Source organism: Gopherus evgoodei, chromosome 11 (genome assembly GCF_007399415.2).
Source record: "Gopherus evgoodei ecotype Sinaloan lineage chromosome 11, rGopEvg1_v1.p, whole genome shotgun sequence".
NCBI classification, from domain to species: domain Eukaryota; kingdom Metazoa; phylum Chordata; order Testudines; family Testudinidae; genus Gopherus; species Gopherus evgoodei.
Window position 1 is genome coordinate 12,453,193 of NC_044332.1, and position 23,014 is coordinate 12,476,206.

At 44.7% G+C, this 23,014-nt stretch overlaps 1 protein-coding gene across 3 annotated transcripts in view; it reads right to left on the reverse strand.

The window, feature by feature from the left end:
• VWC2L (von Willebrand factor C domain containing 2 like) overlaps positions 1 to 23,014 on the reverse strand; it is a 133,781-nt gene that overhangs the window by 108,292 nt on the left and 2,475 nt on the right. For all 3 annotated transcript variants that reach the window (XM_030579563.1, XM_030579561.1, XM_030579562.1), the window contains exon 2: positions 22,303 to 22,769. In XM_030579563.1, the coding sequence (XP_030435423.1) occupies positions 22,303 to 22,713 (411 nt within the window). In that variant the 5' untranslated portion in view covers positions 22,714 to 22,769. The remainder of the gene's footprint in view (positions 1 to 22,302; positions 22,770 to 23,014) is intronic.

The window sequence follows — 23,014 nt, forward strand, 5'->3', positions numbered from 1 at the left end:
GTCAGACTCCTCTCCAGAGCCTTCCTCTTTGTCAGCCTGTCCCCAGATAATTATTACTATTCACCTCCGTCCTTCCCTCCAGTGCCTTTCCTGAGAAAGGCTTTTTAATTGTTTGGGAGCGGAGCGGGGTGTGGGACAAGGCAGGGTGGGAGTGGGGGTTTGGAGGAAGGAGTGGAGTGGGGGTCGAGCACCCCCTGGGTAGAGAGGAAGTCGGCGCTGAGGCCAGGTTACATCTCACTTAACCAATTCCCTGCCATTGCAGTGGCCTCAGGCACTCAATGCCTCCTGTTCTCTGCCTTTGGCACACAATAATTTAGTCTCCTGTGAGCTGTCATGCTTGGGTCTCGTTTCTGCTGTTGGGTTTAGTGTGCGGGCGCTGGATGGTCTGTGATATACGGGAGGTCAGACTAGATGATCTGGTGGTCCCCTCTGGCCAGAAAATCTATGACTCTATGAAAGTCCTCTAACATATAGTTTGTGTGATTATATCAGTTTCTACCAGAGCCTTGTCAGTTTCAAATGCCCCCGGATGCTTGGGAAAGAGTCAGATTTCAAAATGGACGCAAGCTGTAAATTCTAGACCCAGTTCCCAGTGTTACCAAAATTTGGGGGTATGTGGTTCTGTGGCTTAGGTTTGGACTCATTTTGACTTGGTTTCAAAAGACCTGCTCTCCATCAGGGACACGGCTGCCACCCTGAAGGTTCCCACAAAGCAGAGGCAAGATCTGGCACGTCACCAAAGCATTCATGGCTGCCAATAATTCCATTTCACTTCTCTCTTATTGTCTGTGAGCCATTGGTACCAGCCCTCGTATAGATAATTGCCATCAACCCTCCTCTGTGCAGAATCTACTGATGGACTCATGCTTTATGCAGAGGTAGCAGCAGCCAGTGCAGGAAAAGGTAAAGTGAAGCCTGTCAAACGGTGTGATGATACCTGGAGCGCAGATGTAAATGTTAATGATGCTAGGGACAATGGCAGTTCTGATGGAGACAATTTTTGTAGCTACCGTTTCAGGTGGTGAATTTATAGGGAGGAAGATGAATAAGATCTGAGCCACAACAGCTTCCATGTTACAGCTAAGATAATAGGTTACAAATGGGAAGAGCTGAATATAAAAAGAGACTCTCGACACAGGATGGCATTCATCAGAGACGACTGCAGGAGCTGAAATTGGAATAATTGTCATTGCTATTTAAATTGCCTCTGATCTCCGGCAGAATAGCAGTGGATTGCAAGAAAGCTGAAGTAGTGCCTGCTCCTAAGAAACTTAGCAGGTGTTAAACTATTGAGGACAGATAGATTAGCTTGACATCCTCCCTAGGCAAGATAGCAGAATCAATCAGAAAGGCTGGGATAGTAGGTTATTTATTTATAATTAGAGGTGGTTGAATACTGCAAGATTCTGAGCAGCAACTTATTACAATACATAATTAGCCCCATTGACTTCAATAGGTAGAAGAGATTCAGTGTGAATAATGGTATTAGACTGATCCCATTCATTGACAACATGCATTTGAATTCTGACTAACTTCAGTTTGGCCATGCTCGTGCCCTTTTATGTTGGTTATTCATAGCCAATGGGTTTTTTTGTTCATCTTAATGTTTGGGAAATGGCTGTTCTTCATTCAAATAAGTGTATTTGCATGTGAGTATTCATTAGTCACTATTCATTACTTGTCATCGGTCATTTTTGTTTTAAAAGTTTCAAACATCCAATCAGAGCAGCTACAATATTGTGTGACTTACATAGCCATTCGCACAACAGGAATCACCCCCATAGGCTGAAGGGTGTTCAAATAAACTAGCTGGTGAATATTTACACATAGTAAATATAACCATAGAAAAGAGGACTGGTACCCAAATGAGAAAATGGCACTAAAATGGATAATTTATTTGCAATGAATAATTTAACCAGTTTGTTATTTAATTATATATAAATAAATACCGACTGACCCTCTGTAGTGTCATGCGTCACAATATTCAGAAGCACTCAATCCACTTTAGAGACTGATGCAAACAGTAGACAGATTTCAAAAATTCTGAGCACCCGTAAGTCCAAGTCAACAGGGTGCTTAGCATCTCTGAAAACCGGGCAATACATACAAGGGTTATCACGGTAATCACTGAAATGCGGCAACCAGTGAGGAATTATTTATCCAACCGAAAGAACAAGGGAATAAACATTCAACTCCTTTAAAGTAAAAAAAAACGCTCTCTAGAAATAATAGTCCTGGCTCTCAAATCCAGCTGAGCTCTACTCAGTGCAGCACCTGACTAGGAAGCAAAGATGACCTGATTCCACCTTTATCGCTTCCAGATGCAGGAGCTCTAAACAAAAGTTAGAGCAGCCTCAGGGCTGCTCTAATTTATGTCCAGCTGCGTGCAGTCACAAGGGTCTGTTCTAGCAGCTGGGAAGAGCCATAACACAGAAGCATTTTGGCCACACCCCTTCACACTGAGTGCTATCGTTAAGGAGAGACAGAGCTCCTGTGGCAGCTCCCTGCCACCCAAGGATTGCCCCTTTGGGGGACATGCCTTCCCTTCCCCTGTCTATGCCCCTCCTATACTGGGGTAGGTGCTGTATAAACAGAGGATTGCATCTCCACCACTAGGGATTCTCCATATGCTGCAAGAACTCCAGGCTAGCAGGTAAGCTTGCTTAATGGCTCGGGGAGCAGCACACAGGGTTGTCCCATAAGAGCTAACCAGGTCCTATATTTGATGTAACAAGAGAGTCATATAATGATTAGCTTTGCTAGGTTTTCAGTATTCTCCATGTGTGGGGCCAGCTGATGTATTTCTACGGAGACGTACAGCTTACACTTGTGTTAAGTTATGTTGCTCCAGGGTGTGAATAAGCCACCCCCTACACCGCATGATATAAGTTACACCGACCTAAGCACCAGTGTGGACACCGGTGTCGATGGGAGAGCTTCTCTCGCCGACATAGCCGCTGCCGCTCACAGGGGTGGGAGTAGTTAAGTCAGTGGGAGAGCTCTCTCCCACCAGTGTAGAGCATCTGCACTAGCAGTGATACGGTGTAACAGCTGCAGCAGTGTAGCTGTGCTGTTGTAAGCTCCGTAGTGCAGCCACAGCCTAAGACTCCTGGAATTGGTTTTTGGTCTGGGTAGTCATCCTTCAATTAGCTGATAAAAGGGAACCAAATTTCATGAGAGGATCCAACCTTGGCCTCTCCCAAAGGGCCTGCATATCCTGTTATTTCATTGACGGAAGCAGTGGAGCGTCTCATATCAACATGACTCCACACTTCTCTTCTAAGAGCAAAACTTAATATAGACACGTGTCTATATAATTTTATTCCTCACAACAGCTGTACTTACAGAGCCCTGTGGCTGGATGGACTAGAGTAGGGGTAGGCAACCTATGGCACGGGTGCCGAAGGCGGCACGCAAGCTGATTTTCAGTGGCACTCATACTGCCTGGGTCCTGGCCACCAGTCCGGGGGGCTCTGCATTTTAATTTAATTTTAAATGAAGCTTCTTAAACATTTTAAAAGCCTTATTTACTTTACATACAACAATAGTTAAGTTATATATTATAGACTTATAGAAAGAGGCCTTCTAAAAACGTTAATTGTATTATGGCATGCGAAACCTTAAATTAGAGTGAATAAGTGAAGATTCGGCACAGCACTTCTGAAAGGTTGCCAATCCCTGGACTAGCAGGTTGTATTACTTTGGTGTGTAATTTTATGCTTCTATTCTGATAGCTTTTTTCATTTTGGACATGCCACCGCAAGTGGAATATGTCTCCTTTCTAAAGGTTACTGCTGGGACTAACACAGGGATCAGGATATGTATGGACTGTGTGATGTACCATCGGTTTAGGACACCAAGAAAATGCTTAATTTATCCCATGCACTTGCTTCCTGATCCACATTGTGTTCTGCAACCCCCATCCTCTATTGTTGTATGTGGTCCTTTTGGTGAAGCATCCTCAGAAGGGAGCCTTCTTTGGAAGTCTGGGTGAATCCAATGCCCGTATGGAATTTTGATTCTTGTTTTTTGTGTTTTCGCTGGGTCTGATTCTGCTGCTCTCGTTGTGTTACTCTGATTAGGGACTAATTGTGCAGTAAAACACTACTGACTATGGGTAGGGTGGCAAGATCAGGCTCTCGATGTTGCTAGGCTAAAGAGACTATATCATGGACTTGACAGTAGCATAACACAAATATGCTGGTTGGTGGAGAGGTTCACAATTCCACCCTCAGTTACCCCTTATATGGTAGCTGTCTGCTGTCAAAATCCCAGGAGACCTCAGGGTCTGCACTTCCCTGTCAGTCAGATCCTCAGCGAGTATAAATCAATGTAACTCCATTGCAATCGGAGCAGCTGAGGATTTGAACTTATGGCTGATCTTTATGCAGGGGCACAAAAAGGAGATAATCCTTGCACCTTCACACTCCCTCCTGTGTGCACTTGCATGGCAGGAGCTGTCCAGGATGCAGCCCTTCAGCTGAGTTGAAGTAAGCGTTGGAGTCAAATGTGTTGCAAAGCCTCCGCTGTCCCTGTATTTCAGCACTTGAAAATAACATTCCAGGGGATGCTGTTCAGTGGAGACGGAGATAGCAATGGAAATTCTGTGGGCTCACTGTGGTGTGGTGCTGTTCTTGAGATAATGCAGAAAACAGGTTCTCCACCAGATCGTTAGTTCTTCTTTTAGGCTTAGCCCTGCTGCCTCTTGAGGAAGGCCAACCACACACACATTCCTGTGGCGTGAATGGCTCTCCGGGCTTCTGGCTCACAGTGGCAAACAAAACTCCATCTTTGCTTTCCTTTTTTTCTTGGCACCTGCCAGAAGTTTGGTCTCGTCTTAGCTGTGACTGGTTTGACCCGCTCCTCTGAAATTCTAGGGTCAAGAATTCTAGGAATTTGGACCTGAGACTCCTTTGTGCCATTCTGGCTGCACGAAGGGACCACGAAGCTCCCAGATCTGGGCAGCTGAAGAGTCCAGTGTTGTGAGGGCATCCCTGGCTGGAATGTAGCCAGCCCCAGATCACCACACTGCTCTCTTTTGGCTTATATGGGCAGGAAAGGTGAGCCCAGACAGCTGGTGTACTCCAGTGATCCCCCATATGGTATAATGGCCCCATGGGGACTGTTACCAGTGGGACAAACTTAGAGCAGCTCAGCCTAGGGCAGACAGATCTTTGTCCATTCTTTCTCTGTGGTCCTCACTGTCTTGTGTATTGGCTTTAAATAAGTTTGCTGGTGATGGGATGCAGCTTTCCTGAACACCGTCCCCTTGTTCACTCACATTTGATTCAAGATTCCCCTGTGACTGAGAATCGTGGGATACATTGGTGGCAATAGTTCATTGCTGATCTTGGTCAGTGTGTGCTGGCTTAGTGTGGCTGTTTCCTCCCCTTTATCTCCTTCAGAGTAAAGAGCTGTTGGTGAGCCAGAGTTGAGGGCTGACGGGAGGCTGGGAGCTGCCGGCTTGCCTGTTCCTTGGTGCTGCCTGACAGTGCACCAGCATGCAGGGGTTGTGAATCCTTGTCTACAGCTCTATACACATATACCTTTCAGGGCCTGATTCCAAGCCCACCGAAGTGAACAGAAAGACTGCTGCTGGAGAGAGAGAGAAAGGGATGAAAACTAGCCCCTGCTGCTGACGGCAGAGAGTGGGCTGGGAAGACTGACCTATTTACCCTTCTCAATGTCATGGTCCCTCAGTCCAGAGCACATTGTGTCGCTAAACTGCGTGATGCCACTTTGTGCTGGCCAGCCTGGTGAAAGAGGAGGAGGCAGGTTGGCTCCTCCATCACTCGGGATAGCCCAGTCAGTCTTGCTGCTGCTATTTTACTGGTAGAGGGGGTGAGGGAGGGTGAATTGGGTTATCTCTTCTGCTGATGCTTCGTCAGTGGAGGTGGGGTAGATGCTGTTGTTTGGTTCACTGGTGGGGTGGGCTGAGGTGTCCTTTCCTGCTGCTGTTCCTGGGAAGGTTGTTTTTCCTCTTCCTTCTGCCAGTTTTACTCCCAGAGGTTTTTCCTTTGCCCTAGTGTTGGTTTCTGTCAGACTGGCATGTGAATTTTGAAGCATAGGGAGTCGGGTGAATGAGACCTCCCTCAGGCAATCCTCGTCCCAGCTCAGCATCACGCAGTCTCCACAGGGGCAGCTCGCACATAACATGAGAGTTTACCCAGCATAACTTCATTGGGCTAACTGAAGTCAATGCAGATGCACCAGTTTACATCAGCAGAGAATCTGGCTCCAAGGCTACAGTGGAATTCATTTCTATTTACTCTAGTGAGAGTGGGAGAAGAAAACAGGCCTGGGGTCTTTTAAATGGAAGTAAGTGTTCTCGGAATGACGTAGTGAGAAGGATCCCAAAAAGGCTCCGGGGTTGAGATTTCTCCTATTTAACTTGTTAGCAAGCGGTTTGGATGAAGGACTAAGTAGCAGGAGATGCAAATGACATGCAGGCAGGAGAGGCTGAAGACACTCTTTTAAAAGGATGGCAGCATTGTACAAGAGCATTTGAACAGTCCAGGGCAGTGGGTAAAAGGCTGGCGTGATGGAACTTGGTGTAAGAAAATGTAAAATCAGGCACCCAGGAAGAACCGCTGAGATGGCAAATACAAATTCTGCATGTTTCCTTAATTAAGGAACACAGGAGGAAAAGGACCCAGAGCAAGAGCAATAACCAGAAATTCAGGGCAAGGGGCCAGACTGTGACACCAGTGTAAATCCAGAATAATGCACAGCAGTGTAACTGAGAGCAGAATTTGGCCCTCAGTGTTAGTCGGTGTCAAAACCAAAACCAAACCAAACCAGAGAGAGTTTTAAGACAAATAAATAGGGGATTTAATTCCAAACCGCAGAAGACAATGGTCCCTTTGCATAGGGTATCTTTTAGGCCAAAATAATATCAGTCCAACCCTGCAAGTGCTCAGTGCCCTCAGCTGTTACTGATCTCCTAGGAGCTGCAGGATGCACCCCTGTGTTGTACTAGGCAGGAACACTCAAGTTAGGGAAGCAATGAGTTTAGCAGTTTGCGCTCAGGACTAGGAGCAAGCAGCCCTGACACTGACTGACTCTGTGACCTTGTGCAAGTCACTTAACCTCTATGCCTTAGTTTCTCCTTGGCTAAATTGCTGGTTAATGCTGCCGACAAGACATGCAGGGAGGTAGAGAGGATTAGTTAGTGTTTGTACACATTATATAAAATGTCAACGAATACATTTAGGAAAAGGTAGAGAGCAGGTTTGCGAAGCTCAATTGTATACTGGAATAACATTCTTATGGGGAAAATCTCCTTGATTTTAACATAGATTATTTTAGGAATAGGTAACTACCCATGTTACCTGTAAGCTGCATGGTCACACAGCAGCCTATTAAGCGCTGCGCAGGAGCTCAGGGAACCCGCCTGGCCAGGACCTGCTGTGGCCAGGGAAGGGGTACCCCTCCCCTGCCCAGACCTGCTGTGACTGGGGCACCTCTCCCTCAGCCCAGACCTGCTGCAGCCAGAGGAGGGGGAGGGGTGCCTATCCTGCAGTCCTGTCATAACTATAAAGGGAAGGGTAATACTATAAAACCCCTCCTGGCCAGAGACACCAAAATCCTTTTACCTGTAAAGGGTTAAGAAGCTCAGGTAACCTGGATGACACCTGACCCAAAGACACAATAAGGAGATAAGATACTTTCAAATCTTGGTGGGGTGAAGGCTTTTGTTTGTGCTCTTTGTTTTGGGGGTTATTCGCTCTTGGGACTAAGAGGGACCGGACCTCAATCCATGCTCTCCAAGTCTTTCTGAATCAGTCTCTCATATTTCAAACTTGTAAGTAACAGCCAGGCAAGGTGTGTTAGGTTTATCTTTGTTTTCTCAACTTGTAAATGTTCCTTTTGTTAGAGGATTTACTTCTGTTTGCTGTAACTTTGAACCTATGGCTAGAGGGGGTTCCTCTGGGCTCTTTGAATCTGATTACCCTGTAAAGTCATTTTCCATCCTGATCCTACAGAGATGACTTTTACTTTTCTTTCTTTAATTAAAAGCCTTCTTTTAAGAACCTAATTGATTTTTCCTTGTTTTAAGATCCAAGAGGCTTGAATGTGGACTCATCAGGAACTGGTGGGGGGAACGGAGGAGGAATGGTTAATTTCTCCTTGTTTTAAGATCCAAGGGTTTGGCTCAGTGTTCACCAGGAAATTGGTGGAGAAGTCTCTCAAGGCTACTGTCATAACTTTCCTACTTAGATCTGAACCTTAGAGTTCAGAACATGAGAAGCTAGCATGAAACCTCCAAACTTAATTGCCAGCTTGGATCTGATATCGCTGCCACCAGCCAGAAGATTCCAGTGTCTGGCTCACTGTAGTCTCCCCAAAACCTTCCCTGGGGGACCCCAAGACTCAGATGCCCTGAGTCTCACCACAAAGGGAAATAACCCACTTCCCTTCCCCCTCTTTATCTCCTCCCAGATTTCCCCACCCTGGGTACTCTAGGAGATTCCCTGCTTCAAGTCCTTGAAACACCGCACCGAGAAATTAAATATTTCTCTCCCCTCACCCAGAGGTTATGTAAATTCAGGCTTAGTAAATCTAACACAGAGAGATTCTCTCTTCCCCTCTGTCTTCTTCCTCCCACCAATTCCCTGGTGAGCCCCCACTAAAAAAAAATCCACAGGTCTTAAAAAGAAAGCTTTATATAAAAAGGAAGAAAAAGACATAAAATGGTCTCTGTATCAAGGTGACAATATACAGGGTCAATTGCTTAAAAGAAAAAATGAATAAACAGCCTTATCCAAAAAGAATACAATTTAAAACATTCCAGCAACTACACACATGTAAATACAAAAAAACAATATAAACCTATTGTCTTACTATCCTTGTACTTACAACTTGGAGACAGAAGATTAGAAAACCTAGAGATAGAGAGATCACTCTCAGAGCCGAGAGGGTCACCGAACCGAGACAAAGAACACCCACCCAACAACTTCCCTCCCTTGACATTTGAAAAATCTTGTTTTCTGATTGGTCCTCTGGTCAGGTGTTTGTTTCCCTTTGTTAAACTTTACAGGTAAAAGAACATTAACCCTTAGCTATCTGTTTATGACAGCTACCCAGGGAAGGGTTATAGTACTTGGGAAGGAGATATTCTAGGTGGGAGAAAGACAGAGTTTCTCAAATGACTCATAAATAATTTGAGTGGTGGCAGCAAAACCAGATCTAAGCTGGTAGTTAAGCTTACAGGTTTTCATGCAGGTCCCCATATCTGTACCCTAAAATTCAGAGTTGGGAAGGAACCTTAGCAGGCCCTAACCCAGCTGCGGCCAGGACCTACCATGGCTGGGGTGCCCTTTCTCAGCCCCAACCCAAACCCAGACTTGCTGTGGCAGGGAGAGGCACCTCTTCCCCATACCCAGCACAGGTGCTCCTGTGGGGAGAGAGAGCTGGGGGGAATCCTCTCTCCCTGCTGTAGCCCCAGGGCAGCCTGCACCCCAAACCCCTCAATCCCTGCCCCACCCTTGAGGCCACACTCCCAGTCAGAGCCTTCACTCCCTCCACCCCAACCTTCTGCCCCTGCCCTGAGCCCCTCATCACCAGCCCCACTCCGCAGCTTGTACCCCAACCCTTTGCCCCAGCCCTGAACCTGCACCTCCGGCTGGAGCCCTCACACCCTTGCACCCCAACCTCTGCCCCAGCCCTGAGCCACCTCCCACATGCCAAACCTCGCGGCCCCGGCACCACCCCCACCACATGAATTTTGTTATGTGCACCAATACGGAGGTGATGTGTCACACATTACCTCCATATTGGTGCACGTAACAAAATTCATCCCACACGTGTGGAAAAAATTAGAGGGAACACTGGTAACTACTCCCTGTGCTCATTCAAATCCCTCCTAAAAACTCGCTCCAGTCAACTCACCTGTGAGCAGTGAGGGGAAAGGGTGAGGGAAAGCAATGCAGTCATGGAGGAGGAGGGCATATTGCCTCCCGTGATTGGGCATATTGCCCTGCATGATTATGTGAGGTTTCCCCCTCTGTCTGTGATCCTCACTTTTTGGGTCATGGTGAATTTAGGATCAGGGCCCCATTGCAGTAGGTACTGTACCAACTCAGACTTAAAAGTCAGCCCATAACCAAAGATAATACAATCTAAACAACATTAATCACCCTGGTAAGGCACCACCTCTCTGCTCTGCGAAGGGCTGTCAGGGAGGAAAGCTCCATGAGGACCATCTAGCATAGTTTCTCTCTGATCGTTCTGGCTGTGAGGATGCAGAGCGCAGGCTGGAGTCTCCTCAGCCTTCCTGCAGACACCCAAGGTGAAGGGAGCCCGGTGCCATTAAGGCAGGAGACCCGCATGAAGTTCTTGGGTACAATCTGGCTCAGCAATAACAGTAATTAATAACGGGCTGGGAGAGAAGGGAGGGATCTAATTCCAACTGCTATTGTGTGAAATCCCTTAGGGAGTCACATAAGGGTGTCAGAGAAGGTCTTTTCCGCCCTCAGGGGATGATATTACCTCTGATCATGACTGGAAGGTAAGGAAGGACATGATGCCCAAAAAGGTCTTTTTCTCTGAAAGGATTTTGGAATTGTTTGCCTGCGTTTAAGGAATGGACTGGTATTTACCAAACATCCAGCGATAGCCCTGGGTTAACTCACTGTTAGCAAGGTTCACCTGCTAAAATAGAGGGCAGAGATCCTGGCTGTGTGGTTCTTGCCTTTATTATAATTCTATGCAGCTGTTTTGGGGCCCGATTCTCTTCTCACTCACATGGGTTTTACACTGGCGTAACTCCCTGGGCTCCAACAGGGTTATCCCTGACTTATGAAATCAGAGTCACAGCTTGACACCGTCTCTATGTTAACCAACCATACTGAAAGCTGTCATTGAATGATTTATGCAATTTTTGGTTTATAAACAATCACTAGGCTAATTATCTACTCGGGCATTACTTTTTAATTAATGTAATTCTATGTAAAATACTTTCAGCTATCAACATTCCATCAACCCACATGCCTACACTTTTCAGATCACTCTATTACAGAACCGAAAACCTTCCATGATTTTTTTGTGCTAAATTTTCATATACTTCCGTAGGAACTGTGCTCACAGGCTGATGGCAGGATCGGTCCCTATGACGTTATCTCCTGATCAAGACTTTGTGGTATTTTCAGGCTGGTATATTTCAGAAGCGCTCAGTGCTGGCCTCACTCTGCTTCCTCTGGGGCGCTGTGCCATGGATTTCAGTGAGAGCAGAGAAATGCCCACTGCAAAGTGTTTTTGAAATACCCCACCCATAGTATTTAAAATGACTAATTACTAATCATGTATTTACAGTGTGTAAAGCTGCATATTTACAACTCTCTTTATGAATAATGAGTTTTCAGCCTTATGGCCAAAGGAACTGAAACATTTTTATAAGACTCACGAAAAAATGATTAAAAATAAAGAGCCCGATCTAGGCACAGAAGGGGAACCTCCGCTCCTGGAGAGGGGATCAGCTCTTTTTGCCATGGACTCCCCCATGTCTAGGCCTTCATGGAAGGCACTTAGTGGGTGAGAGGTGACAGAGGCTGAGCAGGCCAGAGGACACATGGATGATGCCCCATCTGTTCCTACACAGTTTAACCAGGAAAGATAATACAGCCTATGGCTAGGTTAGCTTTTCCACGTAGCCTTCTCTCTGGAGTGCCTGCGAGAATCTGCATGCTAGGTGGTCTTCCCTGGATATATCCCTAGCAGCATGGTTCCTGTGGAGATGAGGGTGTTGGCTAGGGCCAGAGCAGGTGTAACGCTGACAGACCGTCAGTGGGTGGGATCAAACCGGGGACTTCTGGAGGTTAGTGCCTGAGCCTCGACCGCATGAGCTAAAAGCCAACTGGCTGTTAGTTAAGGCTGTAGAGCAGACTCATTTTCTCTCTCTCTCTAAGTGGTCTTGGTGCCACTAGATAGGACAGCACACCACACCCAGAAGTTGTGCGGATTACCCAGGGGCACAAAGCTTCTCTGAGCAGATACTTTGTCATCCAGCAGTCCTCTGGGGCTCCCCCAGCTTTGGAAGCAGACCCAGTGGCTTACTGAATGGAGTGGATGTCTCGAGTTGGGCACCCACAGGTCAAGGCGTACAAAATGAATGAACACTTCTGAAAATGCAGCCACAGCTTTTAGTGATACTATTGATGGCCACATGTTCATTCCTGGGTCTTATTTAGTGAGGAAAAACCCAAACACGTGGGCGTAAGATTACAGACCAAATCCTCCTCTGTTCTGCCACAAGGAGGAAGGATGGGCTTTTGGTTAAGGCACTAGACTGGAACTCAGGGGATATGGGTTTGATTCCTAGTGTTGCCACAGACTGTCTCTGTGACCTTGGACAAGTCAGCTGGGGAGATTTACATAGGCCAAGTAGGCCCAACTCCCATTTAAAACCCATGAGACTTGGCCACCTAATTCCCATCTGCACCTTTAAAAACGTCCCCCAATGGGTATCTGCACCTCAGCTCCCCATCTATCACTAGGATGATAATGTTGCCTTTTTCAGTCATATCTGTTTATATGGTGAGCTCTTTGGGGCAGGAGCTGTCTTTTACTATGTGTATATAAAGTGCCCGGCACAGTGGGGGCCTGGACTCAGCTGGGGCCTGTATATGCTATTGTAATACAAATAAATAAAAGCAACATGAAGTCACTGGAATTATTCCAGATTTACATGCATCTAACTGAGAGCAGCATACACCCCATTTACTGTTAGATTTGGTAACAGAAGCATCAAATTATATTACAGTACTCTACTAGTGCATAACGTAGTATACATTAAGTATATATACACACACCATTAGTACCTAAAAACAGAGCACATTTTTAAAGTAGGTATTATTATAGTTCAGAATATGACATGCCATTCTACTTTATGTATTTTCTGTATAAACTATGACAGAAATACAGTAAGTCAGTAATTTCAGATACCTTTGCATAGACACTGTCACTGTAATTTTGCCAGGAGGAAGACAATAAATCATACTTTTCCATTTGACTGACATTCTGTTTCCTCTATCTGATTTCAATGGTGGTGTGCTATCTTGCAAGCTAGTATTGTTCATGGCTCCTTTTATTAAAGGATAGGCACGTTATTGAAATGTCTTTTGTACTATGATTTTCTAGCAGCATGTGAAATTGCTGATCATATAAGAAAAAGGTCTCGTTTGTTCAAGTTGTAATGCAAAATCACTGCTGAATGCATCTCAGAAGAAAAAAAATTATTAAGATTGAGGCCCTGTGCTGACCTTGTTAGTGATCAGTTTCTTGCAATTTACAAACAGGTATCTGAAAATTACTAGTGACTTGGATCACTGGTCAGCACACTGCCAAAAGGTTTTAATAATGTTTGCTCTTGCTATTATTAGCCTCCCTTGATTTGAATGCTTTCCAATGTTCACCATGAAACTGAACACTCATCCTATTAAAGAAGGAGGCAAACTCTGCATGGAAAATTCGTTGCCAGCCTAAGCTTCTCAAATTTAAGATGTCATATTTCTGTTCTCTTGTGCCGCTCTAAAATATAGAACCCTCGTCAAAGCGGCAACTGGACTATTAGATTTACTTGGGAAAGACTGGGTTTGAGGAGGAATAATGATTGGTTTTCAAATTAAACGTCGCAAATATTTTCCTCTCTCATCCACACTGCACATCTCTATCACATAATCTGCCCGTGAAAGGAGTGCAGACATCCCTTTGAAATCAATGGGAATTTTGTGCAGTGAAGGAGCTTGGAATGTGCAATAGAATTCCCCCTGCAGTTAACAGATCTGAGGAATCTGACCTAAGAATTTTAAATATAATGCAGACATTGATTAAACGTACTAGTGACAAGCGGTTTGTATATCAGTTTTGGGATTCCACTTGGTATAACAATATCATACAGTTGGTAACAGTCTGCTAAAGTTCCAAAATGTGCATTTAATTAACATTTAATAAGGCTGTACTTATTGTATTTTGTAATGGTTAGAGAAGAGATCGTGGTGTCACTACATCTCAATTCTGTTTCTGGCAGCCACCGTGGGAAAAACAAACGCTTAACTCTCTGGGCCTCATCTTATCCCAAGATAGAATGGACATTATTAATTATTATTAATTATCATCACAGTGCATAGTACATAATTATAGACCAGGACCCCATGGTGCTAGGCACTGTTCAAACACAGAACAAAAAGATCTTAATACTGGTCAAGTTCCCAAGGGTGTCATGAGGATAGTTAATAACGTGTGCAGTGTACTGACATATTTGATAAAAGATACCATCTATCTTCCAACATACTATGAGTACATTTGCATTAACAAAACGTTTTAAAAAAGAATGGAGCAGATGTTACTATTCCCAAGTACATGTTCCCCAAATAAATGAATAATTAGTGTTTTATAAAGCCATACTTAATACAGTTATTACTACTTATTATTTGGATCACCACGCAAAAGGTCCCAGTCAGGATTCTGACTCCACTGGAGAAGGGACTGCAGCGGAAGATATGAACTCTGGCCTGCTGTATTCAAACCAAGCCAACAGAGCACAGTGGTGTATCCATGCATAGTCAACGAGAGGATCAGGGCCAAATTTTACACATGACACAAGTGACTTTAAGAAGAGATGGGGGAAATTAAGGTGGGAGGATGAGGCTGATAGTAAAACACCATGTGTGAAATCCTGGTTCCATTAACATTAGTGGGAGTTGGCCATTGATTTCAGTGATGCCAGGTTTTCACATCCTGTGTTAATACAGTCATGTGCATATCCTGATGGTATGGAAGATCCCATAGTGGTAATGGATTATTTCCACTCTCTTTTTTTCACCCCTTGGTCATGCTTAGTCTAGATCATATTTAGTCCTGCTTTGAGTGCAGGGGACTGGACTACATGACCTCTCGAGGTCCCTTCCAGTCCTACAGTCCAATGATTCTAAGCTCAGTACAAATTATGAATGTTTACTGGCTATTTAGGGATTCTTTTGGGGGTGGGGGGTTGAGACAATGAGACTGAAGGAAGTGGTGAGGGATATGAGAGTGGGTGAAGTTCTGTGGTGGTGGCAGAGAACATAGGAGAGGAACAAGGAGATAAGAAATGCTGGGCTGGGGACAGGTATCAGAAGAAGATGGATAGAAAAGGATCAGGAGGATGAGTGGAGGTGATATGGCAAGGAAGGGAAAGGGTATCAGTAAGAACATGTTAAACAAAGCAGGTAGTTGTAAGAGTCAGTAGTTGGTAGATTCTGAGATGCTGTGGTTGGTGGAGAATGGCTGAGTTGGAACAAGAGTCTGAGGTAGCTCACCCTGCAGCACACAAGGCGTGTCTGTACTGAGGAGTGGGGAGAACTGCCCCAAACTCCTGGAGTTCTAGTCCCAATGAGTTTGGAGAAGCAAGCCACTGTGCTGGATAGGCAGGCTTGCCAACCCTCTGAGCAGCTCCTAGGCTCAGAGCATTGGTGGCGAGCTTGTGCCATAGGAGACATGAATATAGGGTGGAAAGACCCTGCCATTGGAATCTGTGTGGGTAATATCTGTGTGGGAAGGCGGGGGATCACATAGTATGACAGTAGGTCTCTGGGCCCCAGTGTTCCTGGAGCAGGTCCTCCACTGATATGGAAGTGGAAGGAAGGAAGCAAGACCTACTCATGTCTCTTCCTCCTGGTTGCCTTGCCTTAGCATTAACTGATTATTGCACCATATTGGCTGGCAGTATATTGTGGATGAATCATTTATCCCCCAGCAATGAATGCTCCTTAACAGTATTTTTATGTGTTGATATATACACACAGAGAGGAGCACTCTGATGATCATTCTGTATCTTCCTATCCTGAGTGATGAAAGAATCATGGGATGTACAAAAGTTGTTATGGACACACAATGGATGCCTCAAAGTAAAAACCTAATAATCTCAAGAATGCTCCTACCTATGGTTATAAAAGTATCATAAGTCATGCTATAAATGGGGATTGGAGAGAGTTATGGCTCCTTTTATTCCGTAAATTATGTATTAGAATAAAAAATCACCAAGCACATAGAAAAGCTGCTGTCTGATTTTCTCACGACTCCTTCATATTTGTCTATTTAACACTAAGAGTCATCTGACACATCGTCTCATTAAATCTATAGAAGTTCATATGTGGGAATGCTAATTTAAAACACTAAGTGCATTCATGACAACCTGAGGCTGTTTCCCTGCTGTCGTTGGGTTCCCCCCCGCACCCCATCAAGTGAGGCTCCTGATCTGTTAGAAGAGTATTCTAGGTTAGCACTGAATGGCATCAGTCTTGGATATTTGTAATTGAAAACAAAGCCACTGCTGACACGTGGGGAAGAAAGAAGGCTATCTGACCACATGGGTGTAGGGGAACAGAAAGCCACCATATGACCACACAGGAGGAAAGAGGGTGAACTCTGTATTATCTGTTCACATGAAGAACGTCTCCACCCTTTGTTACTGCCGCCTCCTGACTGCGTGGATGTAGGGAAAGAAAGGGAAAACCAACCTCAGCCTGTCCTTGGGGAGCAGGGGGAAGAGTGGCAGAACGCTGTAGAGGCAGCAGCTGTCAAGAAGCGGCTAAGCAGATGGGAAGAGAATGAAAAATGAAGGAAGGAGAAAGGTGGAAGGGATAGAGCTCTGCCTTCTTCCCTGAATCTCCCTGGAGATGGTGGGAATTCTGTCTTTTGGGACTAAAGCAGAAGGCAAGGAAGGCATTTTGGGAGCTCAGACTGGGAGAGGAGGATTTGTTCCTGCAGTAGTGAGGCAAGCTGAGTTAAGACTGGCTCCTCCCAAAAGCCATGGCCTGGTCCTGCCTCCCTTTTCCCCTGACCATTGTTCCCTCAAAGCAAGCTCAAACCCCTGGAAACTGGTCAGTTTTGTGGCTATTAAGGCCCAGATTTTCAAGGTATTTTGGCATTGCTGTATTCACTGTTGTAATGCTCCACTGATTTAGCAGCCTAAATCCCACTGACAGTTGATATAGACTTCTATGTGCCTAAATCACTTTTGAAAATGAGATTCAGGCTCCGAAACTAGTCAAGTATTACAATACTGAGTGCAGCAACACCTAAATACCTTTACAACTCTGAGCCCAAATGCCTAACAAGGAGATCCTGGGTACTGCCACCAACTTCAGAGCACTCACTGCCTCTCGACTACTCCCTCCAGCTGGAATCCCCAACCCTTGCCTGAAGTTCCATGAAAATTGTGTTAGGTTCACATCAGGGCCAGGAGGTCTTCATGGTTTTCTTAAAAGTTATTTGGCCTTTCTATAACATTGTGACCCTAGGCACCCTGTATTCACACCCTACACACTACTGCAATGGTATCAGTGCAAAATATGCCTTCTGAGGTACCATTATGGAAGATAACAACATGCTGGTTATTAATATAACTGTAAAACACAAGTGTTAACTTTATATGTGAAGTGATGGATTCTCTCTGGATGATATTTAAGACAAGAAAACCTAGCCTAGATAAAGGTGACAAACAGCTCTTTCCTAGACAAAGCAATATGGGCTTATCTCCATTTACATGTTAGCTATAAACACAGCTATTGAGTTAACCCAGCAGGGGTTATCCTGTTCCTGAACTTGAGAGAGAGAGAATTAACATGATTCCTGCACTGGACACGGGAGTCTGAGTTTTCCAGGATGCCTTCCTGACTTATGAAACAAGTCATCCCTTTGGGAAATATAAGGAACACAGAGAGACTCTATCTTTATTCTTCACTTTAAGAGACAAAGAAACCAAGTGTTTTGATCTTTGCGATGGGTCCTGGACAGGCCAGCCAGGAAAAGGCTGGAAAGGAGACTGTGGGTGACAGGCACCATCTTGAACGAAGACTGTATCTTGCTAGACCAGGGATCGGCAAACTTTGGCATGCGGCTCGCCAGGGTAAGCCCCCTGGTGGACCAGGCCGGTTTGTTTATCTGCCATGTCTGCAGGTTCGGCCGATTGTGGCTTCCACTGGCCATGGTTCGCCACTCCAGGCCAGTGGGGGCTGCGGGAAGTGGCGCTGTCCAAGGGATGTGCTGGCCACCACTTCTCGCAGCCCCCACTGGCCAGTGGGAACCATGATCAGCTGAACCTGCGGACACGGCAGGTAAACAAACAGGCTTGGCATGTCAGGGGGCTTACCCTGGCAAGCCACGTGCCAAAGGTTTCCGATCCCTGTGCTAGACTAAGTTTGAGACTTTTAGATGAGTGTTTTCAGTTTTAATTGCTTGTAACCATCTCTACCTTTATCTCTCTTACTTGGTATCCTTTAATCCTTTCTCCTTAGTCAATAAACTTGTTTTACTTTTACTCAGAAAGGAAAGGGTGTATTTACCTCAGTTAAATTACTAAACTGTGATGCACCAACTCTTTAAAAGAGCAGTGAACTTAATATTTTCTGTAAATGCACAGTGGCAGGGGCAGTGCATTGCAGAGAAACATTTCAGAGGAACTCCAGGGCTGGAGTTCATTGATTGTTTCCTGCTAGGTGAGGTTTGGGCCAGGAGAGCAGGGGCGGCTCCAGGCACCAGCAAGCCAAGCACGTGCTTGGGGCGGCATGCGGTGGGGGGTGCTCTGCCGGTCGCCGGGAGGGCGGCAGACGGCTCCGGTGGATCTCCCACAGGCGTGCCTGCAGAGGGTCTGCTGGTCCCACGGCTCCGGTGGACCTCCCACAGGCGTGCCTGCAGAGGGTCTGCTGGTCCCGCAGCTCCGGTGGACCTCCCGCAGGCATGCCTGCAGGGGGTCTGCTGGTCCCACGGCTCCGGTGGACCTCTCACAGGCGTCTGTGCGGGAGGTCCACCAAAGCCGTGGGACCAGCGGACCGCGGGACTAGCGGATCCTCCGCAGGCACGCCTGCGGGAGGTCCACCGGAGCTGCCTGCTGCCCTGCCGGCGACCAGCAGAGCGCCCCCCGCAGCATGCCGCCCTGCTTGGGGCAGCAAAATGTCTAGAGCCGCCCCTGCAGGAGAGCCTTGAGGAGTTTGCTGGTGAGGAAGACAGACTGATGTGGCAGGGAGCTGACATCGAGTCTAATCATCAGCAAAACTCTCTCTTGCTGAGGCTGAGTGGTAACACAGTGGCCCACAACTCTTCTTCTCCCCAGAGTGTGTGTCAAACATGTAAGGGGTTTTATAAAGTATACAAACTACTTTTGAAGCTAGATTTGCATCTGAATTTCAGCTCAGCCTTCCATTTAGTCATGCAAATATCAACATTTGAACAGCTAGTGAATTGCTGGTAAAAATTAGGTGGCTGGCTGTCCACATACTTATATTTGTGCATGGCTTTTTATGGGCACACAAAAATTATAGGCACTAATTGTGCCCACAATATGGATGTCTGATTTGGAAAATGTGAGTCTTAGTAACTAAGCAATTCGCACCAGGCACCACCTTTTTACCCCCAAAACTAGTCAAATGCCTCTGTACTCACTAAGAGCAACAGATTAAGAAAAAATTGGATTTTCCATGCCAAGCCAAGGAGGAGCTACAGTGAGCTAAAAATAAGTTAGGAAAATGACCCAAAACTGAAGTCTCTCAAGTGTTGATCTATTGCACTGTCCAAAATGTCTTCTTCAACTTGCCCCAAACTTTCCAGACCAAAAAAATCTATGTGTGTATGTGTGTGCACAAACAGATGCAAAAATCAATCTAATATTAACCTTAACTATGTATTGACCAGCATACCTCTACAAAATAAGATGTTGGAACCGAGATATTGACAAATATAAAACAGTAATCAAACAGTTATTCTGACAGGTTAAACTGTATGAGTCTATTCCAATGACAAACAGTCTGTTTCTAAACAGACTTAAGAAAGTCTCTCATCTCTGGCACAGTTTGACTTCACTATAAGTGGAAGTGTGCTGGGAAAGGCTGGAGACCTTCTAAATGCCACAAGACAAAGGCGTGGAGCCTGCAGAATATATGAACTCTTCAGAATTTCTACTATGGAGATAATGGAGGAAATCCTGGCTCCACTGATGCTAATGGGAAAACTGCATTTCACTTCAGTGCAGTCAGGATGTCACTCAATAATACCAGCAGATTCCCTGGTCCCAGGGGTTCTCTCTCTGATGGATTTACAAGATCCTAGTTATTGGCCCAGTGACTATCTTTCAGCTCCCCAAGTTTTTCTGTATCTATGGAATTGTGCTGCACTGTAAACAGAGTTTAACTCCATAGAAATACCTTGAGAAATAATAGAACTTTATTATTTCAGTATAGTTGAAGTTTCTCCATAAGCAAGCTTCTTGTAAGGGCCAGTATATCCCCTCTCACTTTCTCGGGAGCAGAGATGAGTGAATAACTGATTTTTCAGTTCAGTGGCTGAAACTGTGAAGTTTCTGCTACCTGAAAATGCATCTTTTTGTGAATTTGCTATTTGCAGAACAAAAATCACACACTCTACTCAGGAGCCCAGCTTTGAGCTAGAGAAGGCTTGATTGTGATCTAAACTGAATCAGGAGTATCTCCACTGAAGTCCTGCATTGAGGATTATTTGATGCGGGGCATTCCACAATCTGATATGCTTTCCTTGAGTTGTTAGGTGGTTATTATGATCGTGGAATTCCTTTGTCTACTGATCAGTTTCCAGCTAAAAACTTACCATTAAGTTTAGGTGGGGGTTAAGTTAAAGCACAATAAACAGGGAATCAAATATATCTTATTCATTTTAACTGACGTTTTGCAGCTCAATCTCAATGCATAACATTGAAAACATACTTCTAGTGTTATTAGTGGTAAAGTTCTCATTGATTGTCTTTCTGAGTATAAAGGTAAAATGTCATCATTAGTTCTGTGACAACTTTTTTTTTCTTGCACAGGGTTTGTGTCATAAAAGATCCACATGGCATCCCTTATGCTCTAGGACCTCTCCTGAAAAGGTCTTACATTATTTTAGCATGTGTACTCAACCCTGACCCAGGAATTACACTAGGCCACTTATTTTTCAAGGAGTCACCCAAAGATGGTAACGTTTCATCTTCAGGGATCAGAGAATGATGCCTGTTATAGTAAGTTAGACTAATTTTTCTTAGGCTACCAACATTCCAATATGTTTTTACAGGTCACACCATCAGCAGCCTTTGCAGTATTCTTCTGCAAAGCAAAGGACACACTGTTAATGAGTCTATCAAGGATATGTGTCTAATGCACTATGGCAACTTATGAAGCTACTAGGCTGCTTCTAGGGGTTGGACTTCACTATGGGGAGATCAACGCTGCTGCAATCAATCCAGCAGGGATCAATTTAATGGGTTAAGTGAAGACTCACTAAATCGATGGCAGAGTGTTCTCCATTCGACCCCAATACTCCAGCGTCTCCCATCGACGCAGCACAGTGAAGACACCAGGGTAAGCTGACCTAAGTTACATAGCTGGAGTAGCGTAACTTAGGTCGACTTACCCTGATAGTGAAGACAAGCCCTATTCTGACTTGCTAGTTATAGGTGGATGGGAAATCCCTCATGAAAGAAAAACTAAACAATACACTATTTTTTACAGGAAACAACTGCAAGAGAAGATACTATCTGGAAATAAAGAAGCTCTATCTTGTGTTACTGAAATGCTGGAAAATACAAAGACTGAGGTGAAAGTATTTTCACTGCCAGAGGAGAAAAGAAACTGCCAAGTATAAAGAGGGATAAGGCTTATACCCATGAAGAGTTAAAGGTTGCACTTCAAAGCAAGTTTTCATCATTGAGCTGTGAATCTGGAGGTCACATGTTCTAAATTCATATGTTGGGTATAGATGCTACTGCAACAGAAGTATGGCATTTTCCTTAGCTTAATGGAAAGCTTGTATTCTAACTTATTAAAATCACAAACATATATTGTGTTAATGGTAAAGATTTTTAGAAAATATGTTTTGGTCTTACATTTAAGGTTTCTTTCAAAAGGACTTTCACCCCAACACTCCCAATGGGAACTTGATAGTTACGATCAATTATTTAGCCATATACTTCTCATTATTTTACAGTCACCTGCATGATAATTTAGCTACTAGTGAGCTTGATTATCACTATTTAACCAGACATAGAAAGTCCAAATGCTAACGACAGTTACATATTTTGATGTACTTGTGAATATTAATTCTCTGAGCACAACACTGGCATTTTTTGTGGTACACATTTGAGGTGGGATTTTTGAAAAGAGCTCAGCATTGGCTCACCTCTGCTCCCACTGGAATCAATGGGAGTATTACCATTAACTTCAGTGGGAGCAGGGATAGGCCAATACTGAGTGCCTTTGAAAGTCCAACCACTAAAGTTCATATAACATGCTAGTATTGAATAAATACTAAGATAGCTCATACCTTAAATTCCTCCAAGATTTTGTAATTTTTCCCATGATATTCACAAAAGTTTTTCACTTCTTTGCACTCTGGGCAGCATCCATTGTGTTCCACTTTAGTACACTTTGGGTGGATTTTAGGGCATTCTGGTTGGTCACAAATAGGTCCATCCTCAGTACAGACACAAGGACAGTTGGAATGCCCTGGGAAAAAACGTTCTCCCAGTTTGTATACAAAGCCACTGTCATCCACACAGCCTTTCCCCCGATAGTCATCAAAGATCAGATTGTCATTACTTGAAGTCTGGTCGCCTTCATCAGCAGGGTAGTCTTCATGATTGATGGCAGCTGGGGTGACCAACCCAAGTATTAGCAACAGAAGTATACAGGCTTCATGAATAGGACAAGCCATCCCCCTCCTCAACTTCTGCATATGGTCCTAATCTCAGATAGAAACAGCTGCTTCCATAAGGACACCAGAGGGGTGGTCTGAAAACAAACATTTAAAATGAGAATAACCTCAAATATTAACAAAAACAGATGTTTGAAGACCATGCTTTCAGCCTGTCTCTGGAGATACAGTGCTTTCAAAATGAAACAAGTTTCCTGTCCTCAATTATTCCTAAGGAGAACAATGCATACTAAATATGGACATTAAAGCTAGCAATTGCATATATATAGATATATATAATATACAAGTACATGTGCATGCATACACCGTCCCATATGAAATC